At 45.8% G+C, this 13,519-nt stretch overlaps 1 protein-coding gene across 2 annotated transcripts in view; it reads left to right on the top strand.

Moving 5' to 3' along the window:
- LOC146334070 (hepatoma-derived growth factor-related protein 2-like) overlaps positions 1-13,519 on the top strand; it is a 73,052-nt gene that overhangs the window by 40,196 nt on the left and 19,337 nt on the right. The window contains exon 16 of one of the 2 annotated variants that reach the window (XM_084825284.1): positions 4,180-4,629. The exons of the other annotated variant lie outside the window; for it this stretch is intronic. Within the exon in view, the coding sequence (XP_084681410.1) occupies positions 4,180-4,207 (28 nt within the window). The 3' untranslated portion in view covers positions 4,208-4,629. Of the gene's footprint in view, positions 1-4,179; positions 4,630-13,519 lie in introns of those variants that run through there. 2 annotated transcript variants of the gene reach the window in all.

Genomic DNA, 13,519 nt, shown 5'->3' with positions numbered 1-13,519 from the left:
GACTAATGCCTTTTGTTAACAGATGTGCTAGGCCATGTTTACACAACACATTGAACTGCCTTCAAGCCTTTCAAAAAAGTATTTGCAAAGACAACTGCCTTGGGGGCCGTTTTTGAAGAGGAACTTGGTACAAGCCTTCAGACAGATTTAATGCAGCCCCTTGGTGAGAAAAGGTTTTTAAACGTGTGCAATGCACACGGAGTCTTGTGGTGGCCAGTTCCACAGATCCCTAGTTGCAAAACATGGATTTGCAGCAGCATAGAACGTTACTGTGCTCAAATCTGCCTGAAAGTCTTGTCTTCCGACAAAATCTTTTCACAGGAAATAATGCACACGAAATCTAGCATCTCCTGTTTCAACAGGCACTTGCCCTGACATTTTAAGGCAGAATCTCTTCAGCCTTAAGGGCCAGAAACTTGATCTTAAAAATGAAAGAAAATGAATGTAGAGGTTCCTGGCATGTTGGATCCTATTGTTGTTCAGTCATTAAGTCGTGTCCGACTCTTGGTGACCCCACGGACCATAGCATGCCAGGCCTTCATAGAACCATAGAATAGTAGGGTTGGAAGGGTTCTACAAGGCCATCAAGTCCAACCCCCTGCTCAATGCAGGAATCCAAGTCAGAGCCTTCCTGTCCTCCGCTCTCCCCGAGTGTGCTCAAGTTCACATTCATTGCATCAGTGATGCTATCTAGCCATCTCATCCCTTGCCGTCCCCTTCTCCTTTTGCCTGCAATCTTTCCCAGCATCAGGGTCTTTTCCAGAGAGTTTTCTCTTTGCATTAGGTGGCCAAAATATTTGAGCTTCAGCTTCAGTATCTGTCCTTCCAATGAGCAGTCAGGGTTGATTTCCTTTAAGATGGACTGATTTGACCTCCTTGCAGTCCAGGGGACGCGTAAGAGTCTTCTGCAGCACCACAGTTCAAAAGCATCAATTCTTCGGCGCTCAGCCTTCCTGATAGTCCAGCTCTCACAGCCATATGTTGCTACTGGGAAAACCGTAGCTTTGATTAGACAGACCTTTGTCGGCAAGGGGATGTCTCTGCTTCTTACTGTGCTGTCTAGGTTTGCCATAGCTTTCCTCCCAAGGAGCAAGCATCTTTTAATTTCATGGCTACAGTCACCATCTGCGGTGATCTTGGAGCCCAAGAAAGTAAAATCTGTCACTGCTTCCATTTCTTCTATATGCCAGGAAGTGATGGGGCCAGATGCCATGATCTTCGTTTTTTTTAATGTTGAGTTTCAAACCAGCTTTTGCACTCTCCACTCTCATCCTCAACAAGAGGCTCTTTAGATCCTCTTCGCTTTCTGCCATTAGGGTGGTATTGTCTGCATATCTGAGATTGTTGATAATTCTCCTGGCAATCTTAATTCCGACCTGTGATTCATCCAGCCTGGCGTTTCTCATGATGTACTCTGCATATAAGTTAAATAAGCAGGGCGACAATATACAGCCTAGTCGCACTCCTTTCCCAATTTTGAACCAATCGGTTGTTCCATGTCTGGCTCTTACTGTTGCTTCTTGACCCTCGAACAGGTTTCTCAGGAGACAGGTAAGGTGGTCTGGTACTCCCATCACTTTAAGAATTTGCCACAGTTTGTTGTGATCCACACAATCAAAGGCTTTAGCGTAGTCAATGAAGCAGAAATAGACTTTTTTCTGGAATTCTCTTGCTTTCTCCATGATCCAGCGAACGTTGGCGATTTGATCTCTAGTTCCTCTGCCTCTTCGAAACCCAGCTTGTACTTCCAGCAGTTCTCAGTTCACGTACTGCTGAAGCCTAGCTTGTAGGATTTTGAGCATCACCTTGCTGGCATGTGAAATGGGTGCAATTGTACGGTAGTTTGAACACTCTTTGGCATTGCCCTTCTCTGGAATTAGAATGTAACCTGACCTTTTCCAGTCTTGTGGCCACTGCTGAGTGTTCCAAATTTGTTGTCATATTGAGTGTAGCACTTTAACAGCATCATCTTTTAGGATTTTAAATAGCTCAGCTGGAAGACTGTCATCTCCCCTTGCTTTGTTGTTAGTAATGCTTCCTAAGGCCCACTTGACTTCACTCTCTAGGATGTCCAGCTCAAGTTCGTTGACCACACCATTGCGGCTATCAGAGACATCAAGATCTTTCCTGTATAGTTCTTCTGTGTATTCTTGCCACCTCTTCTTAATCTCATTTGCTTCTGTTAGGTCCCTGCCTTCTTTGTCCTTTATCATGCCCGTCTTTGCACAAAACATTCCCTTGAGATCACCAATTTTCTTGAAAAGGTCCCTAGTCTTTCCCGTTCTGTTGTTTTCCTCGATTCCTTTGCATTGTTCATTTAAGAAGGCCTTCTTGTCTCTCCTTGCTATTCTCTGGAACTCTGCATTCAGTTGGATATATCTTCCCCTTTCTCCCTTGCTTTTTGCTTCCCTTCTTTCCTCAGCTACTTGTAAAGCCTCCTCAGCCAGCCACTTTGCTTTCTTGCATTTCTTTTTCTTTGGGATGGATTGAGTTGCTGCCTCCTGAACAATGTTACGGACCTCCGTCCATAGTTCCTCAGGCACTCTGTCTATCAGGTCTAATCCCTGAAATCTATTCCTCACCTCCACTGTATATTCATCAGGGATATGATTTAGGTCATACCTGAATGGTTTAGTGGTTTTCCCTACATTCTTCAATTTAAGCCGAAATTTTGCAACAAGAAGCTCATGATCTGAGCCACAGTCAGCTCCAGGTCTTGTTTTGACTGACTGTATGGAGCTTCTCCATCTTTGGCTGCAAAGAACATAATCAATCTGATTTCGATATTGACCATCTGGTGATGTCCATGTGCAGAGTCGCCTCTTGTGCTGTTGGAAAAGAGTGTTTGCTATGATCAGCGTGTTCTCTTGGCAAAGCTCCATTAGCCTTTGTCCTGCTTCATTTTGTACACCAAGGCCATGCCTGCCTGTTATCCCGGTGATTTCCTGACTTCCTACTTTAGCATTCCAATCCCCTATGATGAAAAGGACATATTTTTTTGGTGTTAGTTCTGGAAGGTGTTGTAGGTCTTCATAGAACCGATCAACCTCAGCTTCTTCGGCCTCAATAGTTGGGGATAGACTTGAATTACTGTGATGTTGAATGGTTTGCCTTGGATTCGTACTGAGATCATTCTATCATTTTTGAGATTGTACCCCAGTACTGCTTTCCCCACCCTTTTACTGACTATGAGTGCTACTCCATTTCTTCTAAGGGATTCTTGCCCACAGTAGTAGATATAATGGTCTTGTCTATTAAGCCCATGCTTGTCCATTTTAGTTTGCTGATTCCCAAGATGTCGATGTTCAATCTTGCCATCTCATGTTTGACCACCTCCAGCTTACTTTGATTCATTACATTCCAGGTTCCTAAACAATATTGTTCTTTACAGCATCGGACGTTCTTTTCACCACCAGACACATCCACAGCTGAGTGTCCTTTCAGCTTTGGCCCAGCCTCTTCACTCTTTCTGGCGCTACTTGGAAATTCCCTCTGCTCTTCCCCAGTAGCATATTGGACACCTTCCAATCTGGGGGGCTCATCTTCCGGCATCATATCTTTTAGCCTTGGGATACGTTCCATGGGGTTTTCTTGGCAAGGATACTGGAGTGGGTTGCCATTTCCTTCTCCAGTGGACCACATTTTGTCAGAACTCTCCGCCATAACATGTCCATCTTGGGTGGCCCTGCACAGCACAGCTTATGGCTTCACTGAGTTACGCAAGCCCCTTCGCCACAACAAGGCAGTGATCCATGAAGGGGTTGGATCCTGAGTCCTGTGCAAATTGCTTGCACCAGAGAAACAGTTACATAACACACAGAGAGCTTTGTCCTTGTTTTTGTGCCTCTGAGCATGAACAGAGTTCCAATCTGCAGCCTTGTTTTTCTCTATTGTGCTCTCAAATACCTGGTCTGTCTCATAGTCTGCGCAACCGTCAATCCGAAGGGTGTCATCCAGGTTGAAGGACGCCGAGAGAGGATGGGAAGGAAATCAAATGGCACAGTGGTTAGATTGGAAACGCCCTCCCCACCTCTGAGCATCTGCTGCAACACTTAGCCTAATGGTAGGACTGGCCCTGGCCAACCCCAACTCCTGTTGACTGAGGCTAAAGATGAACAGAGCTGTTTTGTACATCTGTCAGCTGCCATTTCCCTTTTCTTTCTTTTTTTCCATTGCCAGATATCCAAACCTTCAACCAGGATTATGACAATGGGGACCCGTTTCAGCCTCCCCCTGAACACACATTCACCTCCAGTGCGCCACAATTGCCTCTTGAGAGGTACTGTAAAACCAACTAAAAGAAGCACAAGGGAGAAAATATAAATATTAATTTGACTTCTGTCTCGTCTTTGAACCCAGAAGTATCCCTAACTTGGCCTTGTAGAATATGGGTTAGTAGTCAGGATGTGTTGTGTATCCTGTGGCAAAAAGACAGTTGGATGAGAGTACAAACTCATTTCCACTGGTTTAGGGCATGCCCCTGGAAGTGCTACATCATGGCCACCAGCAGCTAGTCTGTGGTAGTCAGTGAGGGAGAAGGTCTGGTATTTGGTGGGTGGTGTTTTAGAATGGGGAAAGCTGTACTTGGGTGTATTATGCCTGGAGGCTGCCCTATGATTTCCCCAGAAGGTGATACAAGCAGGCAGTAAAACATTGTACAATTTACCCAAGGAAACTGTCCAAGCAGTCATAAATACAAGATAAATAGAAGCTCTGGGAGTCAGAGGAAGACTGCACCTAAGAGCTGGACCTGGTTGTGAGTGTATTTAGCTAGGGTGAAGGTTTAGGGAATTTGAGAGACTTGTGGGAGCTACAGTGTCTCTTGAGTCCTCCAGAATTGTCATTAAGCAGTCTTTTGAAAACCCCAGAGTAAATATTAGCATTCCCTTATGTACAAAATATCCCTTTAATACATTAACTCGTTAACCCATAGGTGGTGGCAGTGCTGGGGAGAGGAAATCTCATAGGGAGCGGGTAAAGTCGATTCTGAGGGGCTGAGGAGTGTAGCCAGGTGGAAAAGAACAGGAAAAGTCAGCTGGAGTTTGTCAGTCTGTGGTAGTCCGTGAGGGAGAAGATTTGCTGTTTGGTGGGTGGTGTTTTCGAAGGACTAGGGGAAAGCTGAGGAGAAAGTGCATAGCTAAGGCCTGACTATTAAGCTATTCCTTCTCTGTGGGGTAACCCTATGTGGCTAGTAATGATCAGGTGTAGGGCGGTTGTGTTATACCAGGAGGCTGCCCCAAAGTCTTGCCAGAAGAAGGTGACACAAGCAGGCAGTACAAAACCTAGATAAATTGTCCAAGCGGTCACAAATACAACATAAATACAAGCTCTGGGAGTCAGAGGAAGACTGTGTGTAGTGCACAGCTAAGGCCTGAATACTAAACTATACCTTCTGTGTGGGGTAACCATATGTGGCTGGTGACAATATAAATACAAGTGCTGGGAGTCAGAAAAAGATTCTGCCCAAGAGTGGGACTTGGTTGTGGGTGTATTTGGCTAGGGTGAAGGTTTAGGGAATTTGGCCTGAGGTAAAAGAAATCATTGAATAATGAATGAATATGCAGTGGAGGTGAAGAATAGATTTCAGGGACTAGATTTAGTAGATAGGGTCCCGGAGAACTATGGACAGAAGTTTGCAACATTGTTCAGGAGGCGGCAACAAAAAACGTCCCAAAGAAAAAGAAAACCAAGAAGGCAAGATGGCTGTCTGCTGAGATCTCGCTGTCTGCGAGATCGAGAGAGATCGAAGGAGAGGGAGAGGGAGGGGAAGAGTGAGGGAGGGAGAGTGAGGGAGGGAGGGAGAGAGGGAGATCGAGCGAGAGAGCGAGAGAGTGCGCGAGAGCGAGAGAGTGCGCGAGAGCGCCAGATTGAGAGAGCGAGCGAGAGAGCGAGCGAGATCGAGAGAGCGATCGAGATCGAAGGAGATCGAGGGAGAGGGAGATCGAGGGAGAGGGAGATCGAGCGAGAGAGGGAGCGAGAGGGGGAGAGAGGGAGAGGGAGATCGAGAGAGAGAGATCGAGAGAGAGAGATCGAGAGAGCGAGCGAGAGAGCGAGCGAGATCGAGAGAGCGAGCGAGAGGGAGCGGGAGATCGAGCGAGAGGGAGAGGGAGAGGGAGATCGAGCGAGGGGGAGAGGGAGAGGGAGATCGAGCGAGGGGGAGAGAAAGGGAGAGGGAGGGAGCGAGAGCGCCAGATTGAGAGAGCGAGGGAGATCGAGGGAGGGGGAGGGAGAGGGGGAGGGGGGAGGGAGGGAGAGGGGGAGGGGGGGAGGGAGGGAGAGGGGGAGGGGGGGAGGGAGGGAGAGGGGGAGGGGGAGGGGGAGAAGGAGGGAGAGGGGGAGAGAGCGCGAGAGAGCGAGCGAGAGCGAGCGAGAGAGAGAGAGCGAGAGAGAGAGAGAGAGAGTGAGAGAGATCGAGAGCGAGCGAGCGAGAGCGCCAGATCGAGAGAGCGATTGAGAGAGCGATCGAGATTGAGAGAGCGATCGAGAGAGCGATCGAGGGAGGGAGAGGGAGAGGGAGGGAGAGGGAGAGGGAGAGGGAGAGGGAGGGAGAGGGAGAGGGAGAGGGAGGGAGAGGGAGACTGAGCGAGAGCCAGAGGGAGAGGGAGATCGAGCGAGAGGGAGAGGGAGTGGGAGAGGGAGATCGAGCGAGAGGGAGAGGGAGAAGGAGAGGGAAATTGAGGGAGAGGGAGAGAGAGAGAGAGAGGGAGATCGAGCGAGAGGGAGAGGGAGATTGAGCGAGAGGGAGAGGGAGAGGGAGATCAAGCGAGAGGGAGAGAGAGAGAGAGCGAGAGAGAGAGCGAGAGAGCGATTGAGGGAGGGGGGGAGAGGGAGGGAGAGGGGGGAGAGGGAGACTGAGCGAGAGCGAGAGCCAGAGGGAGAGGGAGTGGGAGAGGGAGAAGGAGAGGGAAATTGAGGGAGAGGGAGAGAGAGAGAGAGAGCGAGAGGGAGAGGGAGATCGAGGGAGAGGGAGAAGGAGAGGGAAATTGAGGGAGAGGGAGAGAGAGAGAGAGCGAGAGGGAGATCGAGGGAGAGGGAGAGGGAGATCAAGCGAGAGGGAGAGAGAGAGGGAGAGGGAGATCGAGCGAGATGGAGAGGGGGAGAGAGAGAGAGCGAGAGACAGAGCGAGAGAGAGCGCGCGAGAGAGAGCGCGAGCGAGAGCGATCGAGAGCGCGAGATCGAGAGAGCGATCGATATCGAGAGAGCGATCGAGATCGAGGGAGGGAGAGGGAGCGAGATGGAGGGAGAGGGAGAGGGAGATGGAGAGCGAGGGAGCGAGAGCGAGCGAGCGAGAGAGAGAGAGAGCGCGAGAGAGCGAGCGAGAGCGCCAGATTGAGAGAGCGATCGAGAGAGCGATCGAGATCGAGGGAGAGAGAGGGAGATCGAGCGAGAGGGAGAGGGAGAGGGAGATCGAGCGAGAAGGAGAGGGAGAGGGAGATCGAGCGAGAAGGAGAGAGGGGGAGAGAGGGAGAGGGGGAGAGGGGGGAGATCGAGAGAGAGAGCGAGCGAGAGAGCGAGCGAGCGAGAGAGGGAGAGAGCGGGAGGGGGAGGGGGAGAGAGAGCGAGCGAAAGAGCGAGAGAGAGAGAGAGCAAGAGAGAGAGAGATCGAGAGTGAGAGAGATCGAGAGAGAGAGCGAGATCGAGAGCGCGAGCGAGAGCACGAGAGCGCCAGATTGAGAGAGCGATCGAGAGAGCGATCGAGATCGAGAGAGCGATCGAGGGAGAGAGAGGGAGATCGAGCGAGAGGGAGAGGGAGATCGAGCGAGAGCGAGAGAGAGAGAGCGAGCGAGAGAGAGAGAGTGAGAGAGAGCGAGAGCGCGAGAGCGCCAGATCGAGAGAGCGATCGAGAGAGCGATCGAGGGAGGGAGAGCGATCGAGGGAGGGAGAGGGAGAGAGCGAGAGAGAGAGCGCGCGAGAGAGAGAGAGAGCGCGAGCGAGAGAGCGAGAGAGCGATCGAGGGAAAGGGAGAGGGAGAGAGAGGGAGAGAGAGAGAGAGGGAGGGAGTGGGAGAGAGAGAGAGAGCGAGAGGGAGAGCGAGAGAGCGCACGAGAGAGAGAGAGCGAGCGAGGGAGAGAGAGAGAGCGAGAGAGCGAGCGAGAGAGCGATTGAGGGAGAGGGAGGGAGAGGGAGAGAGAGGGAGATTGAGCGAGAGCGAGAGCCAGAGGGAGAGGGAGAGGGAGATCGAGCCAGAGGGAGAGGGAGAGGGAGATCGAGCGAGAGGGAGAGGGAGAAGGAGAGGGAAATTGAGGGAGAGGGAGAGAGAGAGGGAGATTGAGCGAGAGGGAGAGGGAGAGGGAGATAGAGCAAGAGGGAGAGGGAGATCAAGCGAGAGCGAGAGGGAGAAGGAGAGAGAGAGAGAGGGAGATCGAGCGAGATGGAGAGAGGGGGAGAGAGAGAGACAGAGCGAGAGAGAGACAGAGCGAGAGAGAGCGCGCGAGAGAGAGCGCGAGAGAGAGCGCGAGATCGAGAGAGCGATCGAGAGCGCGAGAGCGATCGAGATCGAGGGAGGAAGAGGGAGAGGGAGCGAGACGGAGGGAGGGGGAGAGGGAGATGGAGAGCGAGGGAGCGAGAGAGAGAGAGAGAGAACGAGCGAGAGATATATATCTATCTATATATATCTAAGATATATATATATATAAATATATATCTTAGATATGTATCTGTAATATATATATATATCTATATCTAATACACACATATATATATATAGCTTAGATATCTCTCTCTCTCTATATATATATCTAAAATCTATATCTATATATCTATATCAATACGGCAATGGAACCAATGACCTGGGGAGGTGGTGGGCTCTCCCACACTGGAGGCCTTTAAGACGAGGCTGGACAGCCATTTGTCAGGGCTGCTCTGACTTGGATTCCTGCATTGAGCAGGGGGTTGGACTCGATGGCCTTGTAGGCCCCTTCCAACCCTACTATTCTATGATTCTATGATTCTATGATATCTATATATGTCTAAGAGATATCTATCCATCTATCTATCTAAGATATATATATATATATATCTAAGATATAAATATATCTAAGATATATATATATATATGATAGATTTATATATGTATATATATATGTAAGATATATATATATATATTTTATCTTAGATGTATATATATATATATATATATATAAATACATTTATCTTAGATATATATATATATCTTAGAGAGAGAGAGAGATATCTTAGATATGTATATATATATATATATATATACACATATCTTAGAGAGAGAGAGAGAGAGAGAGAGAGAGATAAATCTATCATATATGTATGTATCTTAGATATATATCTCTTAGACATATATATAGATATATAGATATATAGATATAGATATGTATTTTAGATATATATAGATATAGATATATATCTAATATAAATATATATAAATATATCTATATATATTTATATATCTATATTTACATATATGTATATATATGTATATATATATATAGATATATATATATCTTTTATATCTATAGCTATAGCTATATATCTTTTATATCTATATCCATATATCTTTTATATCTATATCTATATCTATATCTATCTATATCTATATCTTAGAGAGAGAGAGAGAGAGATATTTTAGATACATATATATATATATATATATATATTAGATATATATATATATATATAGATATATATTTTAGAGAGAGAGAGAGAGAGAGAGAGAGAGATATTTTAGATATATATATATATGTCTAATATATATATATATTTCTATATATATATATTCTACATATACATAGAATATATATATATGTGTATATATATATATATTTTCTATATATGTATATATATTCTATATATATATATATATATATATATATTCTTTATATATATAAATATATATATATATTCTCTCAATATATATATACATATATATATATATATATTTATCTTAGATATATACATATACATATATATATCTATATTTATCTTGTTGTTGTTGTTGTTGTTCAGTCGTTCAGTCGTGTCCGACTCTTCGTGACCCCATGGACCATAGCACGCCAGGCCTTCCTGTCCTGCGCTCTCTCCCGGAGCGTGCTCACGTTCATATTCATTGCATCCGTGATGCTATCTAGCCATCTCATCCTCTGCCGTCCCCTTCTCCTTTGGCCTTCAGTCTTTCCCAGCACCAGGGTCTTTTCCAGGGAGTTTTCTCTTCGCATTAGGTGGCCAAAATATTGGAGCTTCAGCTTCATTATCTGTCCTTCCAATGAGCACTCAGGGTTGATTTCCTTTAGGATGGACTGATTTGACCTCCTTGCAGTCCAGGGGACTCGTAAGAGTCTTCTCCAGCACCACAGTTCGAAAGCATCAATTCTTCGGCGTCAGCCTTCCTTATAGTCCAGCTCTCACAGCCATACATTACTACTGGGAAAACCATAGCTTTGATTAGACGGACCTTTGTCGGCAAGGTGATGTCTCTGCTTCTTACTATGCTGTCTAGGTTGGCCATAGCTTTCCTCCCAAGGAGCAAGCATCTTTTAATTTCATGGCTACAGTCACCGTCTGCGGTGATCTTGGAGCCCAAGAAAGTAAAATCTGTCACTGCTTCCATTTCTTCCCCTTCTATATGCCAGGAAGTGATGGGGCCAGATGCCATGATCTTCGTTTTTTTAATGTTGAGTTTCAAACCAGCTTTTGCACTCCCCTCTTTCACCCTCCACAAGAGGCTCTTGAGATCCTCTTCGTTTTCTGCCATTAGGGTGGTATCGTCTGCATATCGGAGGTTGTTGATAATACTCCCGGCAATCTTAATTCCGACCTCTGATTCATCCAACCCGGCATTTCTCATGATGTACTCTGCATATGAGTTAAATAAGCAGGGTGACAATATGCAGCCTTGTCGTACTCCTTTCCCAATTTGGAACCAATCGGTTGTTCCATCTCTGGTTCTTACTGTTGCTTCTTGACCCTCGTACAGGTTTCTCAGGAGACAGGTAAGGTGGTCTGGTACTCCCATCACTTTAAGAATTTGCCACAGTTTGTTGTGATCCACACAATCAAAGGCTTTAGCGTAGTCAATGAAGCAGAAATAGACGGTTTTCTGGAATTCTCTTGCTTTCTCTGGAGTGGGTTGCCATTTCCTTCTCCAGTGGACCACATTTTGTCAGAACTCTCTGCCATGACCTGTCCGTCTTGGGTGGCCCTGCACGGCATAGCTTATGGCTTCACTGAGTTACGCAAGCCCCTTCGCCACAACAAGGCAGTGATCCATGAAGGGGAAAAGAAAAGAAAGCTTACACATCCCTTAACTCTCGGTTCAGTCACTCTGGTTTCCAGGGGAGTGATGGGGCGCTTCAGGGCTGGCTATCTGAACAAATGGTGCACCTTCTTTCTCTCATGCGAGAACAGATAACAGGCTAATTCACTCAGGATTATACAGCAAGTCTCACTAAGTTAGAAAACTGTCAGAAAGTACACACACTGCTGGCCCCCCTTCACCAAGGCCTCTCTCTTTTGGCAGCAAAATAAGTTTTCTTGCAGTACAGAAAGAAGCATTCCTTATCAGAAGGTACACAGTGTGAAGAGCAATTATGGTGCATTGTTTTAGCTTCTGTTAGTAGCAAAAAGCATGGCTTTCACTGTATGTGAATGCAGCTATAAGAACAAACTCTAAAATCATGAAAATTGCCAACTTTCTAGCAAATCAGTGTACTTGTGCTATTGATTACTGCATTATTACTGCATATGATTTTGGGCAAATTCACACTTGACTGCTTGCTATTCTTTTGAAACGAAATCTAATACACTCCTCCCCTGAATTCTCTCAGATTCTATATGCAGTTTTTCCTTAAACAATTAAAACAGATCATTTATCATTAAGCTTGCTAGGCTACATACAAAGCAAAAGGACAAAGCGAGAAGATAACAATAACCACTATAACAATGGTTATAGATACAATGCACAGTATATAGGATTTCAAATCCACTGTTACCTCAGAGTACAAATGCATCTCACCGGTGACTTTCAGTAAAAGTTTACGCTTGCTTAGACCACTTTAAAATCTCATTCTCGTCTTGACAGCATCCTTCTAGCACATGCGGCATCCCTCAACAATATTCAGTTTAGCTTGCGTTGTCTTCTTTGAGAAGTAACACTTACTGGTACACACAGAGGGTTGAGCTTGAGCTGCAATACATGTTCAGACACATTAGCTAATACATGACCATACAGACAATCCTCGGCCAACGCTCACTCTCTACTGCCAGTCACTGCATCTTGATTTGGGGGAGGAGAAGCTGCTGTTGTAGCTTTCAGGTGTCGTATAGGACAATCTGTCCAGCAGATCCAAAGGACAGGTATTTGATGACTAAGGAATAAATAACTCACACTCCTAGATGGCAAGAACATTAGGCACAAATACAGATATAAAGACATTTTCTCTAAAAGCAAAAACAAAGTTACTGAGTGCGTCATTTATTTATTTTATTACATTCCTATACTGCCCAATAGCTGGAGCTCTCTAGGTGGTTTACAAAGATTAAAAACATTAAAAATACAATATACAGAGATTAAAAACTATTTACATAAAAGACACATGAACAGACAATATAAACAAAAGAAACATATCTAAAACAACTTCAAACAATCTCAAAAACAAATAACCGTAAGACATTCCAAGATCGATTAAAACTTACCATATGCTGCTGAATGCCTGGGAGAAGAGAAAGGTCTTAACCTGGCGCTGAAAAGATAACAATGTTGGTGCCAGGCGGGCCTCGTCGGGGAGATCATTCCAAAATTTGGGGGCCACCACCGAAAAGGCCCTCTCCCTGGTCGCCGTCCTCTGAGCTTCCCTCGGTGTAGGCAGCCAGAGGAGGGCCTTAAATGTTTAGCATAGTCTATGGGTAGGTTCGTGTTGGGAGAGGCGCTATGTCAGGTATTGTGGTCCCAAGCCGTGTAAGGCTTTATAGGTTAAAACCAGCACCTTGAATCGGGCTCGGAACATACAGGCCGCCGGTGCAAGCGTGCCCGTCTTATATATTACATTATGTATACATTAAACACATTCACATTTATGCAACTTGCTTGATCTAAATCATTATAGCACCTTCACCGAGGGATGTACGAACTGGTTACAATCCACTCTGTCTGTGTTTCGTGGATTGTCAGGTGCCTTTTGTTCCATAGTCGGCCCACAGACAGATTCAAATATTTTTTTCAGCATGCAGAAAAATACACAAATTACGTAAGTATTTACATAATTTACCTGAATACGTAACATTTAGCATATAGTCTCCCATTCTAGTCAATGTTTCCTCAGAAGAAACTTGAGTATTTTCCTACAGGTTTATATGCGTAAGTTTTGGGGAAAGTTAAAAAAAAAAAAAAAACATCCGAAAGTCTACAGACTCCACATGGCCTGAGGGGGTCGTTCCGCAGTAGATTCTGCAGGTCGGATTCTTAGAACTCCAACCACATTTTAGTCGTCTCAAATTTCTCCAGCATCCCTACCTTCACCCCTTAGGGCATTGACTCAATCAATTCTACTCT

The sequence above is a fragment of the Heloderma suspectum genome, chromosome W (assembly GCF_057233095.1).
Source record: "Heloderma suspectum isolate Gila_16-S chromosome W, 16-S_ref, whole genome shotgun sequence".
Taxonomy (NCBI): Eukaryota; Metazoa; Chordata; class Lepidosauria; order Squamata; family Helodermatidae; genus Heloderma; species Heloderma suspectum.
The sequence above is the reverse complement of the archived record's forward strand: the minus strand, read 5'-3'. Positions and strand labels throughout refer to the sequence as shown.